The sequence below is a fragment of the Patella vulgata genome, chromosome 2 (assembly GCF_932274485.2).
Source record: "Patella vulgata chromosome 2, xgPatVulg1.2, whole genome shotgun sequence".
Taxonomy (NCBI): domain Eukaryota; kingdom Metazoa; phylum Mollusca; class Gastropoda; family Patellidae; genus Patella; species Patella vulgata.
In genome coordinates, this window is record NC_065880.2 from 82,782,963 (window position 1) to 82,799,663 (window position 16,701).

The 16,701-nt window shown below is 39.4% G+C and overlaps 2 protein-coding genes across 2 annotated transcripts in view; one reads left to right on the forward strand and one right to left on the reverse strand.

Annotated features, from left to right (window-relative positions):
- The first annotated feature begins 839 nt into the window (after positions 1-839).
- LOC126809958 (serine/threonine-protein phosphatase 6 regulatory ankyrin repeat subunit B-like) lies at positions 840-4,951 on the forward strand. The gene has a single exon (XM_050534835.2). It carries the CDS (start codon positions 909-911, stop codon positions 3,840-3,842), a length of 2,934 nt encoding a protein of 977 aa, XP_050390792.1. The 5' UTR covers positions 840-908; the 3' UTR covers positions 3,843-4,951.
- A 5,115-nt stretch (positions 4,952-10,066) lies between these two features.
- The window catches only part of LOC126811493 (pyrokinin-1 receptor), a 117,012-nt gene continuing 110,377 nt past the window's right edge, over positions 10,067-16,701 (reverse strand). Inside the window, exon 6 of the mRNA XM_050537158.2 lies at positions 10,067-13,673. Within this exon, the coding sequence (XP_050393115.1) occupies positions 13,183-13,673 (491 nt within the window). The 3' untranslated portion in view covers positions 10,067-13,182. The remainder of the gene's footprint in view (positions 13,674-16,701) is intronic.

Sequence of the window (16,701 nt, forward strand, 5' to 3'; positions counted from 1 at the left end):
TTAAAAATGCAGTTAAACACAGCGAGTGTCAAGGACGTTTTATTGATAGCCATATAGAAAAGAACAAACACCCCACGCAACAAGCCTTTCAAAATAATCGGGCTTTCCCAGTGAACTGACGTAACTTACCTAAAAAAACACAATACTGGATGTGAAACTCTGCTTATATGATCGACGAGAATGGCTTGTCTTCTATTAAGATTAAGGTATATACACTTTTATCCTTTTTTATATATCTTAATTGAATCAGTTTTTCTCGAACATTGGTTGCCAGTCAATGGTGTAATATAAATACAATTAGGATCTCTGTATAAATAACAATCGCGTTATATAGGGGTATATGGATATGTATATTTACTTCCCTATTTATACGGTGGCTTAGTTTGACATACATATCAACCTAAATCAAACAGCAGATGGGTTGAACGTCCACTCGACATAAAATAGGTAATTTCGGGACTAACATATGCTTCAATTTTATTTCAATAATTCGCTCGTCCGTGGGGGTCTTTAGCAGTGGGAGGAAACCGTAGGCCTGGGACCCGGGAGGTTGGACGAGCGACCCTTCTCCTTGTCACGTACATGCAGGGAATCGAAACCACGCGATTTGACTCACTGTGCACGCGTTAACCATTGCGCCACCCAACCTCCATATCACAGATGAATCATAATTCTTGTCACGTACATTAGCGGGATCTAACCCATAGATAATATATGACCTGGAGACTCACGTTATACTTGATGACCCATCACCCCACCAACCCACCCTACTCTCGGCATGATACAATAAACGGGTCTAGTCAATAGAAATAAAACTATTTTCAGATTTACCGAGGTAATCCAGTTAAACAGAGCTGAATACGTACATATATTTCATTAGAGTTAAGATTTCTACTGCATGTTAGACTATGATGGATTCTGGATGTTGGTGTGCATCGTTCCAAGCCGTTCGTAATGATGAAACAGCAACACTGGAATACTTAGTATCATTTCCAAGTCTTTGTGTTAATTCGGAACAGGGTGAATCCATTCTTATGTTAGCTTGCAGGAAACAGAACTTAGAAACAGTTTCTATTTTGTTGAAACACCAAAAGGTGAAGGACATGATCAATAAAATTTCACATGTCGAAGGTCTTTCAGCTTTACATTTATCTATACAATTGGGACAGTCTGAGACCACGTGTCTTCCATTAATAATGGCGTTAGTTGAAGCAGGGGCGGATTTAAATATTTGTTCCAGAGAAATGATGACCCCCTTGTTAATGTCTGCCAATAGGGGATTTGTATCGGTATTGGCATATTTGATAGATCATGGTGCTGATGTTCATGCAGTAGATCAACATGAATGTACAGTTCTCCACCACATTGTCACGAAACCCAACGCGTGTGTGATTTTACAGAAATTAATTATCACAGGAATACAAATTAATTTACAAAATAAGTTTGGTGAAACCCCGTTATATCTCGCTACGGAATCCAACAACGAGTTTGCTGTAAATATGCTATTACAAACAAATGACTCTTGTGTGGATTTAGCTGATAGAAAAGGGATCACACCACTTATGTTGGCTGCAATAGAAAATGAAATCAGAATTATACAACTTCTACATAAACACGGTGCTAGTGTCAATGAACAAGAATATCGAGGTAGAACATCTCTATATCTCGCAGTAAAAAATGGCAATAACAGCAGTGTTGAGGTTTTGTTAAAGATGGAAGGCTGTAATGTTAATCTGTGTGATAACAAAGGAAAATCGCCCTTAATGTTAGCTTCAAAATACGGCAATTTGGAACTAATTGAGCTTCTTCATAAACACAATGTTGACGTTAATAAACAAGATGATCTAGGTAGAACATCTCTATATCTCGCAGTACAAAACGACTATTTAAATGCTGTCGATATTTTGTTAAAAATCAATGGCTGCGACGGTGCTAGTGTTAACAAACAAGATGGCCGCGGTAGAACATCTCTGAATTTTGCAAAACGAAATGGCAATAACAGTACTGTTGATGTTTTGTTAAAAACAGATGCCTGTGACGCGAATTTGTCTGATAACCAAGGAAAATCCCCTTTAATGTTAGCTGTACAAAGTGGCAACACAGAACTTATGGAACTTCTTCATCAATATGGTGCAGACATTAACCAACAAGATAATCGCGGTAAAACATCTCTGTATCTGGCAGTACAAAATGACGATTTAAATGCTGTTGATGTTTTGCTAAAAATGAATGACTGTGACGTGAATTTGTCCGATAGCAAAGGCAAATCGCCCTTAATGTTAGCTGTACAAAACAGCAACACCGAACTTATTGGACTTCTTCATCAATATGGTGCAGATATTAACAAACAAGATGGCCGCGGTAGATCTGCTGTTTATTACTGTTTGCATCAAATGTGCAGACGTGGTGAGTATAGCATAGAAATAATGAAGTTGTTGGAATGTTTTGGTGCGGAATTTAGAACACAAGACTGCGACAATAAATTAATAAAACACGTGATGAAACACTCTTATGCTTATTTCCAGCATTTGGTAGATTCCAATATGGTTGATTTTGATGGTTTGGATAAAAACGGTGACAACATTTTACATTATTTAGCCAGGCGTTTCACAAACTTTTCTCTTTTTTTCGCCTCTATGAATTGCCCTGTTCTTTCTTTTTTAAATGTCGTTTTGACTGATAAGCGGATTGATATGAACCGTATAAATTCTACGGGTAACACACCATTAATGGTTGCAGCTATTTTATACAACAAATCGTATATGCAAGCTTTGTTACAGCATGGATGCATTACTAATATAAGCAATATTTATGGACATACTGTCTTACATCTCTGTATTATTGGATTCGTAAAAAGTATTTACCGTGATTGCTACACTGAATGGGACTCGGGGTTGTTAGCTGCTATATTGTCTTCAGATATAGATGTCAATGCACAGGACAAAGATGGACAAACTGCCTTAATGCTGGCTGCTAAACTCGGAGAATATGGCCTCGTAAAACAACTATCCAGAGCCGGTGCTGATTGTAAGATATTGGATAAGTTTGGAAAGTCGATGGTAAAGTATCTTGACTTCGATCGGATAACAGATGTTAATTTCTGTAAATACATTATCCATGGTTTTGGAGTAGATATAACAGACAAAACAGGGAAAAAGATGATTGACGTGGCCATGGAGTTTATGCATCTTGGTGAATTATCGGATGCTTTGAAGCTGATTAGTTACCTAATGGCTGCAAACTATTGCTTTCAGAATCTTGGACGGAATAGGCAAAACAGGATGTACTTTGTCTCGATGTTGTATCTCTTATCTTGTCAACTTAACGATCATAGAAAATTGTTGTATGAAAGTGGGGCGGACAGGATCGACATTGTTTCCATTTTACATTTCATGGAAGATGAGTACAGGTACAATGACGCACAGGCAACTAGACCAGTGTCAAAAGAATCAGAATTCCATTTATTTTGTAATAACATTTGCTTAAAGTCCTTGTGTAGGAGAATTATAAGGCAACGTTTGGGACCAAACATACAAGACAAAGTTACCCAGCTCAAGTTACCATTAACAGTGCAGAATTTCCTCTTATTGAAATATTCATTAGAAGATGAATATTTCAACTTAGAAACTGAAGATAATGAGGACGATGGGGATGATTACTACGATTTTGATGTTGAAAATTATACTACAAATGAATTTTGTATAGATCTTTACGATTCAGAAGAATATTATGACTTCCATGATTGTGATACATGTACACCATTGTGCAACTCCTCCACTACCTCCTCGCTTTCGTCGTCACCATCATCACCACCGTCGCTGTGTTCTTCACCAGCATCCTAATCCTAATCCTCACCATCACTACCATCGCCGTCATCGCTATGTTCCTCCTACTCCTCGATATCATGATCACCATTAGCATAGTGATCCTCACCAGCATCCTGATCTGCATCTATACCAGCATCACCAATATTGCTATATCGTTAATGGATATCTAAACTTCCTTGTTCAGCCTCGGCAGTTATGTTTTCAGTATTTGTGTTTAAAAATCAAGATTTAACCAAGACACTATTGTTTATCTAGGATGAAGGCATCGGATGTTGTCATCAATATTTACTTTTATGCCAACTTCTGAATTATTAGTATAACTATAGAGTTTATAGCAGGTCTACTGCATCACCAGTAAGCAATTTTGACTTTTTGTTCTAAGGTTCATTATCGTCTAATATTTTTGCGTTGGATAAAAATACTGAGTAAATCATAGACAAAAAGGTTATAAAAGTAGATTCCTAAGTGGGAAATTATCAAAATAATATTGTACACCATTGTAAATATTTAGAAATCGGTATCTATATGTACTGTATGTGATGAAACAATGACAAAATAATATTATACCCCATTGTAAATATTTAAAAAAAGGTAACTCTATATACTGTATGTATAAACAATGACAAATCGTCAATAAAATTGGGCAAGTTGACTTTCTATATAACAAGTTTTTCGTCCCGTCCGAACAACTATATGTTATCCCTTGCCAAGGTCTCAGTCCTGCATCACTGAAAAGGGAAACCACCTCGGTTAATCCATGATCTTCCTCAGCCAACAACGGGGTCGAAGACAGGACCCCCATGTCAGCGAGCCAACTCCTTACTTAGTGAGCTACCGAGGCTCCCAACAAATTAAAGAACTATTTAACGAGTTAAAATATAGAATAGTATAAAAATTGGATATTGATGAGTTATTATTGTTCCAATATCTAATTAGATACTGAATAACGAGATAAAATATAGAATAGTATAAACATTAGATATTGATGAGTTATTATTGTTCCAGTATCTAATTAGATACTGATTAACGAGTTAAAATATAGAATAGTATAAACATTAGGTATTGATGAGTTATTATTGTTCCAGTATCTAATTAGATACTGATTAACGAGATATAATATTAAAATATAGCATAGCATAAACATTAGATATTGATTAGTTATTATTGTTCCAGTATCTAATTAGTCGTATTTTACAGTTAAAGTAGCTAGGTCTCTAACTCAATGATTGTCAATTTAAATCAACATTGATATTATGATCTTACCTGGAAAAGATAGGCTGCTGATATCCAATGTTTAAGATAAATTAAACATTTTGCCATTGGTACACGAATCGTGTACCATTATGCGTTTAAGCGTCATTTGTAACAAGGGACTCAAAGAACGAGGCTAGACATATACCACAAGTCATGTCATACGGTGACCCCATATTCTTATCTGGAGAGCATGCACAATAAATACTATCGGTGTAGACTGGAGTAACCAGATGTCAGAGATTGCCATCCGATTAAGACTTCTAGCGTATATCGCCAAACATAACTGATTGGAAATTACGATAAAAACAGAAATGATTGAATGTAAATCAGTTTATATACATTCATATTACATTATTATATGTGTTGCAACTCATTTGTGTCAAGTTCTAGGTCCCAAATATACTCTTCAAAAAAGTAGGGGATATTCAGAAACAATACAAAACTGCGGAAATGCACTGCTGTTTTTATTAAGGGTAACCACTGTATTGACTACACATGAACATAAACAGTTCATATGGGCGGCTTATCTGACGACCCCATTTCACTAGCAAAGAGATACACTGTCAAAAGTGAAAATGGACGTTTTTGATTTTTGTCTTAATTCACTCGCAAAGAGAAACTCTGTCAAAAGTGAAAATGGGCGTTTTTGATTTTTGTCTTAATAATGAGTAATTCCTCCACCAATCATGCGTAACATGTCTCAGATATGCTCTATAGGGGGAAGGTCAGGACTCATGGCTGGCCAAGGCATATGGACAATATGGTGACGCTGGAGGTAGCCATTCACGTCACCAGCGCGGTTGGCACGGGCATTATCATCTTGAACGATGCGACGTCGACCTGCACGGTGAGCAAAGGGCAGAACTATCGATGCCAGTATGTGGTCACGGTAGTACACACCAGTGACCCTTCCTTGAACAATATGCAAGTCCGTTCTGCCAGCCATGGTGATTCATCCCCACACCATAACAGACCCACGCCCGATTTTGTCATGCTGTCTGACGTTAACGTTAGCATGGCGCTCATTTACTCGCCTCCAAACGCGAGCACACCTATTGGTGAAATCCAAAGTAAATCTGGACTCATCTGAGAACATTACACGCGCCCATCGACGATTACCCCAATTTCTACGCTGCCCACGCCATTGACGCCTGTTTGCCACGTGCTGGCGAGGTGATGGAGGCACAACACCCAGTCTTCGCGCGTGCAAATAGCCTGCATGTAGCCGATCTCTAATCGTTTGGGGTGTAACTCGAATTCCTGTAACTTGGTACAAGCTGATTGGCCGTTTGTCCTCGATTTCGCAGGACCTGTGTACGAATGTGTCGATCGTGGACTTGTGTAGTGGCTATAGGACGACCTGAACGAGGTCTATCATCAACATCGTGTTTGTTGGTACCGGTTCCACAGTCTGCTGATCACAGACTGTGACACATTAAGCATGTTGGCTACTGCTCGCTGTGTAGAACCCATTTGAAGCATGTCAATAGCACGTAGACGTTCTTCATGTTGAAGACGTATCATTGCAAATTAAACGTAACACACTAAAGCAAAGATACGCTAAACAGTAAATCTTATGCAAAAACCGATAGAAAAGCAAACATGTATAGGATAAACCAGCACGTGGCAGTTTTCATCAAACCTTCCTTGAAGTGTCAAATTTGACAATGAACTCCTCCCACGTGTATGGCGCTATTGCGTGTCGCACATGCAGCTCCGTGGTTCTGTTGGGGCGATAAGTTCTTCATCTGTGAACATACTCTCAAAAAATATCAAGTGTCCATGACTATTTATCATATCATTTTTTTAACAAAATATAACATTCAATTTCATAAGCTACAATACCCCCCCCCCCGACCAGCCCAATCACAATAGCTAAAACTTACACCTTTCATAAACACGGAATACCAAGTGAATTTAATATACTGTTATTTGGGGGAGAGGGGTAGGGTGGGGAACCTGGTCCATAGGGCCCCATCTGAACTCTTTCCAGGTTAACTGTATCTGGAAAAAATTTTACCTCAGTAATTCGCCCAAATTTTACCTATTAAAATATATCTCTTAACACCAAGTTGTACTTGATCTACTGATTAGCCATGCGGAAAACCCCAAACTTTACACTGGGAACCTTGGTGGCTCAATCAGTAAGACGCTGGCTAGCTAACCAGGAGGTCTTGGGTTCGCTCGGGATTTATCGGCCCGGCTTCCCTTCGCCACTGGTATAGAACTGAGACGGAGGTCCAGGCAAGGGCAGTGTCAAGTCGTTCGGATGGGAAGAAAATCCATGTTCACATTGGCGTGCACGTAAATATCCCCTGGAAGTTGGTATTTGAAATAAGTGTAGGCCCTAGCAAAATGTCCTTCATAATTTACGTTATGTCGTGATGCAGAAAAGTAGGACGTTAAAACCCCATTTCAATTTGTTACCAAACTTCGCAAGCATAATGACCAACAAACGAAACCATGGATTAAAAAACTAAAAATTAATTTTTGTGTATTATTAAAAGGATTTTGTTGAGGATGAAATTAACAAACGATGGAGCACAGTTGGTTCCCATGACATCACAAAAAAAACCCACCAAGACAGACACAATACTACCAATAGACCTAGGGCCAGTTTATACAAGCTCTGGAGAACAACGTTAAAATTATGGTTGGCGTCATTGTTAGGTTAAAAAAATGTAACTGATTTCATTCGTGTAGAGATTGCAATCTGTCGAGTTATGCTCAAGGGAAATCACTCTTTCGAGGTTATGAAGGCTAATTACCACTAAACATTATTTCCAATGCACTAGGAATGTTTTTTAAATCATTCTGTCGGCCCGTTGAAACATAACATTATGAAATATGTGAAATCTTTATTCAATAATTCGCTTGCACGCAGATGGGAAAATATGAGATGCTGAACCAAAGCCACCATAGTCCATTTCATCGTTACACCCACACCACAAAACACACAGACGGATGACTAGGGGCTTTGATCAAAACCTAAACATTTGGCTTATCGATGTTCCTTATAACCTAAAGCGCTTGACCCCCCCCCCCCCTTTCGCGCCCCTTACAACCGCCTTGTAATGGTCGTTGTTAGGCTGTTTGGGTTGCCTATTGTCTATTTATTTGAATGCTATACCTTATAATTTAAGCCGCATGCCCCCCCCCCCTTACACCCGTGTTGTAATGGTCGTTGTTAAGCTGTTTAGGTTGCTTATTGTGTATTTATTTGAATGCGTGGCAATGATGCTGCGTGGCACAATTCGTTAAGCATCTGAACAATGGGTAATTCTATTTTTATTTTAAAACTTTAAATCAAAGAAAATAATGAAGACCCGTCCCAACACTTTTAGTACCAAAGGACCGAACTCATCTTGTATTATTATCTCGTCGACATTTAACTAAGCCTGGTTCTCCTTGTCAGTGGTGCAAGACGGAGGGGGGGGGGCGGGGCTTGCATTGAACAGCATCTATTCGTTTGGGGCGAAAAACGGAGGTCCTTTGTCAGGTGAAAGCACCCTTGGCAGTTGGGATTCATCGTTTGTTAGTATCTCGTTGACATATGATTTTTAAGCCTGGTTATAGTGTGCCCGGATGACCTCGGTCTCGTTTCCGTATATATTAATAAGGCACAAAATATATCCTTTATTTGCGTATAAAAATTAATGCTCTGCGGAAGATGCTATATGTAGAAAGCGTGAAGGACAACTGTGATACAGCAGAGCGCAAATAAAAAATATAATGAGGGAAGTGTAAAATGTAAACGCGTCAAAAACAGCATTTGCCAATAAATCATTTGACATTTGGCACATTGCATTTGACGTTTCACATTTAACTTTTGTCTTAGAGGTATTTTGACTTTATCATTACCGGCATTAAGACTTTGTACATTGTACTTTTTACATATAATCAATGAAAGGGACATTTTAGCGTAGAGAGAGAGAGAAAGAGAGAGAGGGAGGGAGAGAGAGAGAGGGTGGTTGGGGTGGGGTAACGTCTACTCGACACAATCTAGATCATTTCGGGCCTAATATGTCCACTCGACACAAAAACTAGGTCATTTCGGGACTAACATGGTTCAATTCTACTTGAAAAATAGACTTGCGCTTTGGGAGAAAACCCACGAGGTCGGACAGGCGACCCTACTCCTTGTCATGTACAACCGGGGAATCGGAACCACGCCAGTTGAGAATAGTGTAATAAGAGGATGGTCCGATTGTTTATCGTGGGGAAGATTTGGATGGTTTAATAACAGGGTTTTCTTGATGTTTATCGAGGTGAAGGTTGGGATGGTGTAATAAGAGGGCTTTCCCGGTTGTTTATCGTGGGAAAGATCGGGATGGTGTAATAATAGGATGGTCCGATAGTTTATCGTGGGGAAGATCTGGATGGTTTAATAAGAGGGCTTTCCCGGTTGTTTATCGTGAGGAAGATCGGGATGGTGTAATAAGAGGGCTTTCCCGGTTGTTTATCGTGGGGAAGGTCGGGATGGTGTAATAAGAGGGCTTTCCCGGTTGTTTATCGTGAGGAAGATCGGGATGGTGTAATAAGAGGGCTTTCCTGGTTGTTTATCGTGGGGAAGGTCGGGATGGTTTTATAAGAGGGCTTTCCCGGTTGTTTATCGTGGGGAAGATCGGGATGGTGTAATAAGAGGGCTTTCCCGGTTGTTTATCATGGGGAAGGTCGGGATGGTGTAATAAGGGGGCTTTCCTGGTTGTTTATCGTGGGGAAGATCGGGATGGGGTAATAAGAGGGCTTTCCCGGTTGTTTATCGTGGCGAAGGTCGGGATGGTGTAATAAGAGAATTGTTATGATGTTGATATTGGTGAAGATCAGAACAGGGGAATGGGAGGGCGATTTCGATGGTCCATTATGGGAAGGGCCTAGATAAGGCAATAAGAGGGTGGTCCCGACTGTTTAACGTGGGGAAGACCGGGGTGGTGGAACGACGGGACGATCACGATGCACGGGTGTAAACATTAAATATGAATTGTATTATAATAAAAGACATATTCAGTACATTTCTATTTTTACATATATTTGATTATGTTGATAATTCGTGTAGATGTCCAAACATTTATGTATATATTTATACAAACTTTAAAAAGAGTTATATACTTATTTTATCCTCGGTTATTCAACAATATTTACATATCAACACCTGAAGAGGTATTTGGTTTGACGTATCGTAAATTACCTCGGTGATTCAACAATATTTACATATTAATAGCAGGAGAGGTATTGGGTTTAACGTATCGTAAATTACCCCGTATCACAATTCCATGAAATACAATGAGTTATTGTTTTACTGAGTGACGGTGCGACTAAGCTTCTCGGGTCTTTATCATGTCGAAACGTAAACCAGTAATACACAGTTATTGTATTCAATAGACTTTTGACCTGTGTATTCCATGGCTGTCTTTTAGAGAAACCAGAGGGGTCTCGTGTATATGTTTTCGTGCAAGTGAAAGAACTATATTGACAGTTGAAATTCGAAATAAGAGGAGGCCGTGGAGAGATGAGAGAGAGGGAGAGAGAGAGAGAGAGAGAGAGAGAGAGATGGGGGGTAACGTTCACTCGACAGAAACCAGGTCATTTAGGGACTAACATATGGTTAAATTTTATTTCAATAATTTGCTGGTGTGTAGGGGTCTTTAGCAGTGGGGGGCGGGGACCGGAGGATTCCGAGAAATCCCACGAGGTGAATCCAAAGTGCTTTTTTTTACAATAGAAAGTTTTCTCTATGGTTAAGTGTGGAATGCAAAGGGGTAAGGTGAGGTCATTGGACCCTGAGAGCGGGGGTTCCGTCTTCTTTCAAGTGTTTGAGGCATATTCAGGTTTTTAGGGGATATTTATAAACTACCGTCTTTATTAATAAACCGTATCCGATTCATGGACGTATGGTCCTAGATATTCAAAAGACGCACTGCTAATAGTGGCTTTATCCTAGTCCTATGCCACCGCCCCCCCCCCCGGTCCCCGAGTTATATTTCTACCCTGTTAATACATACTGACCCGTCCAGTCCCATTTACTGCTCCAATCTCTATTTACACCCCCGATGTGAGTGCTCTCTCTTACCACTCCATTTACTCTTTCCCCCTCCCCGGTTCTTTTTACTGGCCGCGTCCCGTTATTTTTACTGCACCCGTCCAGTTCTATTTACTGCCCTCCCCTCTCCCGTTCTACTTACTTCACCATCCCGTGATATCTACTGTCCTTAATCCATTTTATTTATGGTCCCCCCGTCACCCTCGTCTTATTTACTGCCCCTGTCCCAGTATATTTACTGTCCACACCCCGGTATATTTACTGTACTCCCTATCCCGGTACCCTCGTCCTATCTACTGCCCCGTCCCGTTATATTTACTGTCCACACCCCGGTATATTCGTTGCCCTCCCCCCGTTCCGCCATCCCCATTCTATTTCTACGCCTACCAGCTATTCTAACAACAACATATTCTAATCTATAAGAGAGAGCAGGGTGTGGTACGTATAGGCCTTTAACAATATAAGGAAACGAAAAACCCACGAGGTTAGGCGGACAGTCTTACTCCTTGTGACGTACAAGCTTGGTATTGAATCAACGACTCAACGACATACCTCATCCCTCTACAATGGCATTTAGTAATTGAACTGGAGTATTCAGGTAACAATTCTATGGAATACAAATACTGCTTATTACTGAGCAACGTCGCTCAATATGAATAAGCAGTAAGTGTATTCCGTAGAATTGTGACCTGTATATGACGTACCTTGTGATTTCCAGTGCACACTTTAGATCACCCGGTCTCATCCGATTTACAATGGTAAATGATATTTATTTATACAATAGTACTGAAAGATCGACCAGTAGACCAACAATATATTACATGTATTTTAAAGATCTCCTCGCGCATGCTAACACTAGTTAAGAACATAATGTTCTACAACCCGTTGCATTCTGACATTAACAATTCTTATACTACGACTCTTAGAGACTATATTAAGACACAGTCGTTAACCCCGTCGTGCCCACAACATAGTCCATACAGGCTTTAACCCTGTCGTGCCCACAACATATTCCATACAGGCTTTAACCCTGTCGTGCCCACACCATAGTCCATACCGACTTTAACCCTGTAGTGCCCACAAAATAGTCCATACAGGCTTTAACCCTGTAGTGCCCATAAAATAGTCCATACAACACATAATCTTCTGCAAAATAGGCCTCCGTTTCATACTGACATTTAAAATTCCCCTATATTAAGACTTTGAGAGACTATTGAGATACAGTCGTTAACCCTGTAGTGCCCACAGTATAGTCCATACAACAAACAATGTTCTGCAACATATTCCATACAACACACAATGTTCTGCAACATAGTCCATACAAAACATAATGTTCTACAGCATAGGCTTCGTTTCATACTAATAATCAAAAGACCTATACTAAGACTGTAAGAGAATATTGAGACACAGTGTCCACAACATTGTCCATACAACACACAATGTTCTGCAACATAGTCCATACAACACATAATGTTCTACAACATAGGCCCCGTTTCATACTAATAATCAAAACACCTATACTAAGGCAGTGAGAGAATATTGAGACACAGGCTTTAACCCTGTAGTGCCCACAATATTGTCTATACAACACAGATCCTCTTTTAACGATATACTGACGTTCAAAAGACACCTATTGAGACACAAGCCTTAACCCTGTAAAGCCCATAGCATAGTTCACACAACACAGGTCCTCGGTGCATCCCCGTCTTCATTTGGCCCAGTGGGTGCAGAAAAGTTGGAAGTTAATCTCCACTTCATTTCCAGGTGTCTCGAAGCTTAAAAGAGTTAATTCGTCTGTTACATTGGTTGCGTTTAGACCAATTATCTAACCACTTTTTCATTTCAGCTTTTGCTAATGAGAGAAATGACTTAAATACAATGTAAACTTTTCTTGTTGTAAATTCGGTATGAGGCCATTCCCAAGACTTGTGAGAGGAAGTTAGCATCCCCAGTCACGATTTTGGACGCCAGCATCCCCAGTTAAAATTTTGGACGTCATTATATAGAATCCTCATTGAATTTTGTTTTAAGTTGAGAAACAAATCTAAACAATTTTACTGATTAAACAGCGGAAACCGAGTTAATTGTTTGTCCCGGAAACGATTGAACTTCCATAGGATCTAGGCACGCGTGGTGGGAAGCAGATCCATTGGATGCAGTTCTAGTCACGTGACTGTCACGTGGTGTATCGTTGAGAAGTGGTGAATCACAGGTCTGACTTTCAACAGAGGTATTCCTTAAGATTGGTTTTCGGGCAACTGGTGAATCGAGTAACTGTACACGTAGCGATTCAGCGTCACTAGATACAGACTTCTGCTTCCGCGCGATCCTATCGTTAAAAGACACGTGACTTCCTGTTTTATTTCTTTGTACGCCATCAACCGACTTTTTTGAAGCGATTCGGTCCCTGTCTGGTGAGAATTTGTCACGTGGATGTAGAGGAGTGGATTTTATACAACAGCACAAGGTTTCTTTGAATGCTAGTCGATATCGTTTAGAGATGACGTTGTAGAGAATTGGATTTACTGTCGAACTGATGAAATATAACACACCTGAAATACACAAAAGATAACCACATGTTAGTCTCAAGAATTCAAGAATATTTATTTGCAAAATTACGGTGGAGAGAGAGAGAGAGAGAGAGAGAGAGAGAGAGAGAGAGAGAGAGAGAGAGAGGTTGGGGTGGGGTAACGTCTACATCTAGATCATTTCGGGAATCGGAACTAATATGGTTTAATTTGAATTCAACAATTCGCTTGCGAGTAGGGGTCTTTAGCAGAGGGGGGAAATAGGAGGACCCAGAGAAAACCAAACAGGACAGATAGGTGAGCTTATTCCTTGTCACGCACATGTGCACGCTGGTAATCGAAACCACACCACTTGCCCCATTTACAAACCCTTTGATCTAAAGCGCACGCCTTAGATCTTTTTGTCGCGAAGCATCACCATACATCTGCACGCCACCGTAAGTGTGTGTGTGTGTGTGTGTGTGTGTGTGTGCTTTTAATTTGATATACTATCTCCTAGACAACGCAGAAACCAAGTCTTTGTGACCTGTCGACTAAGATTCATCCCCTGTGGTCCAGTCGCTCTTTGAAATAATGTTATATTGAAAACGCTATCACTGTGGAGGACATTAATTTTCATTGACATGGGTCAATATCCGGAATATCAAATTCTCCTATTTATCTATAAACAGACATTGATCAGGATAATAGTGACTATTGGCCTATATTATAGTCCCGATTAATTAGCACATATTGATCACACGAAACTGACTCTTCAATCTTCATCAATGAAATATAAAGATGCGACGATAACCGATGTATACTTCCGGTCTTAAAAAAAGTTGCACTGATGTTTCAATTATTTAAACCGACTCGATAATTATTCAATAATTCGCTTCCACGCAGGGGGTGTTTCTTTAGAAGACCTACGGTTTTATGCAGAAGACGCAGCTATTTGTCATGAACACAGCCGGGATCGAACAATGACTTGCATAGATAGAGCAGTTCGCTGGCATGGTGAAGGTTTAGAGATCTTCTGTTATTGTAAGAAAATAACAAATTTCACTTTTAAGCCGTTTCCCTGAAGGTGGTGGAGGTGGTCGCCTCGTGGGTTTTCTCTTGGGTCCACCGGTTTCTTCACACTGCTAATTTGTGTTGAATGGACGCTACACCAACACCCCCACCCCATCCCTCTTGACTGATTTAAACAAATATGTCTGACAGTACGTATAATGTAATTAAAATATCAGCTGCCCCGATTAAAGTGACATCTCTGTTCTTTAAAGCTGTTCCTTAATCTTTCAGTGAAATTAAAATTTCGCATTCTTTACTTTTCTGATTTATTCAAAATTACAACAATTAAATATAAAATGAAACGGAAGTGAAATCTGATTGGAAGTCTTTAAAATCGACTTCGCTTCTGAGCTCCAAAAACATCGCTGTTTAAAGGCTCAATACCACTCTTGTAGTAACTGAATAATATGTCCCAATCTTTATTCTGGTCAAGAAATTGTACTATTTTACAATATTCCAATTAATTGATGATACAAATTTCATCTTAACACACATAATTTAAAAAATTGGAAAAGTTCAACTAAATGATTTGAAAAGCCTAACGTAAACCTTTTCAAATGTGACTTGGATTTAAAAATATTTTCGAACCATCTGGACAAGTAAAATAGGATGTAATGGATAATTTACGCAACAGGTAGGACACTTAAACATCTAATACTTAGAATAAAGCTATTATTTATTTTCTGGAGCTGTCAAGCCAGCAAAAGTGTTATTGTCCCTTTAAGAGAGCCCATTAACAACCTGGACTAAGCTATTTTATAGCTTATCTTAAAACAAACACGAAGAAGAACTATTCTCCTTACGAATTTGGCAAAGGCAGAAAACTGTAGTACGTATGATTTGGCTGAATGAATTAATCGACATACATCCTTTCCTTAGGATATAGGGGGATCACGGTGGGTAAGTGGGTAAGACGCTGGCTCGCTAGCCTGGAGGTCAGGAGTTCGATCCCTGCATTGGCCGAGAAAGTTCATCCAGATTTTTCTGGGGTGGTCCCTCCTTGTCAGTGATGCAGGGCGGAGGGCCTGACAAGCACAGCTGTCTAGTCGTTCGGATCGGATGAAAAACAGATGGAATTCGATATAAGAGAAGGCCGCAGTGCCGCTGTCCAGTCAAAATTTCCCTCATATGCCCGTCTTCATTATGCCCAGTTCGGAGCAAAACAGTAGGACGTTAAAGCCCATTTCATTTCATTTCATTTCACTTCCTTAGGATATACAATAGTTATTTAATTCAGTAATTGTCGAAACTGCAATATCCTAAACACACATTATGCAAAAGCTAAATCTGCCTATTGCAGGTCTTTCTTTAGGCCTGAAATGTTATCTAAATTATTAATTAGGCATTAATTAACATATCCAGACCATAATCAACTCTCGATGTCATCGCTAGGCTGCGATATTTACTGGATTAGGATCCGATCTGCTGCTCTACTCTCATTCATGATTTAATCAAGAAATGAACAATCGAGACTATGTATTTTATCATACCGACTTTAGTAATGATGATCGAGACTATGTATTTTATCGTACCGGCTTTAGTAATTATGATTGAGACTAAGCCCAAAATTCAATCGCTAAATTCTCGGTTAAGAGTGAATCAGTTTGATTGAAATGTTCAGCAAATTCCCTTTACATTAACTAGTTTTTAACTATTATAATGAGAACTGCCAGCTTTTTATCTAATCTCCCATAATGTATCTTTAACTAGACTATAGTGTGCTAATACTGTTTATTTTTCAACACAATGTGTATTGCCCATACAAGACGATATATGTATTTTTTAATGCCTTTTATATGATGTTCGAATCAAACCAACGTTTTCAGCACACGCCCTTTACATTAAAGGAGCTAAATCGCTAACATTTGGGACCTAGAAATTGACAATAGTGGGTCGCAACGCATATAATACTGTAATATGAATGTATAAAAACTGATTTACATTCAATAGTTTCCGTTTTTACTCCAATTTCAAATCAGTTATGTTCGGCGAAATAAGC

Bases quoted from the DNA above. Each gene is read 5' to 3' on its own strand.
- LOC126809958 (XM_050534835.2), top strand. From the start codon at position 909: ATGATGGATTCTGGATGTTGGTGTGCATCGTTCCAAGCCGTTCGTAAT.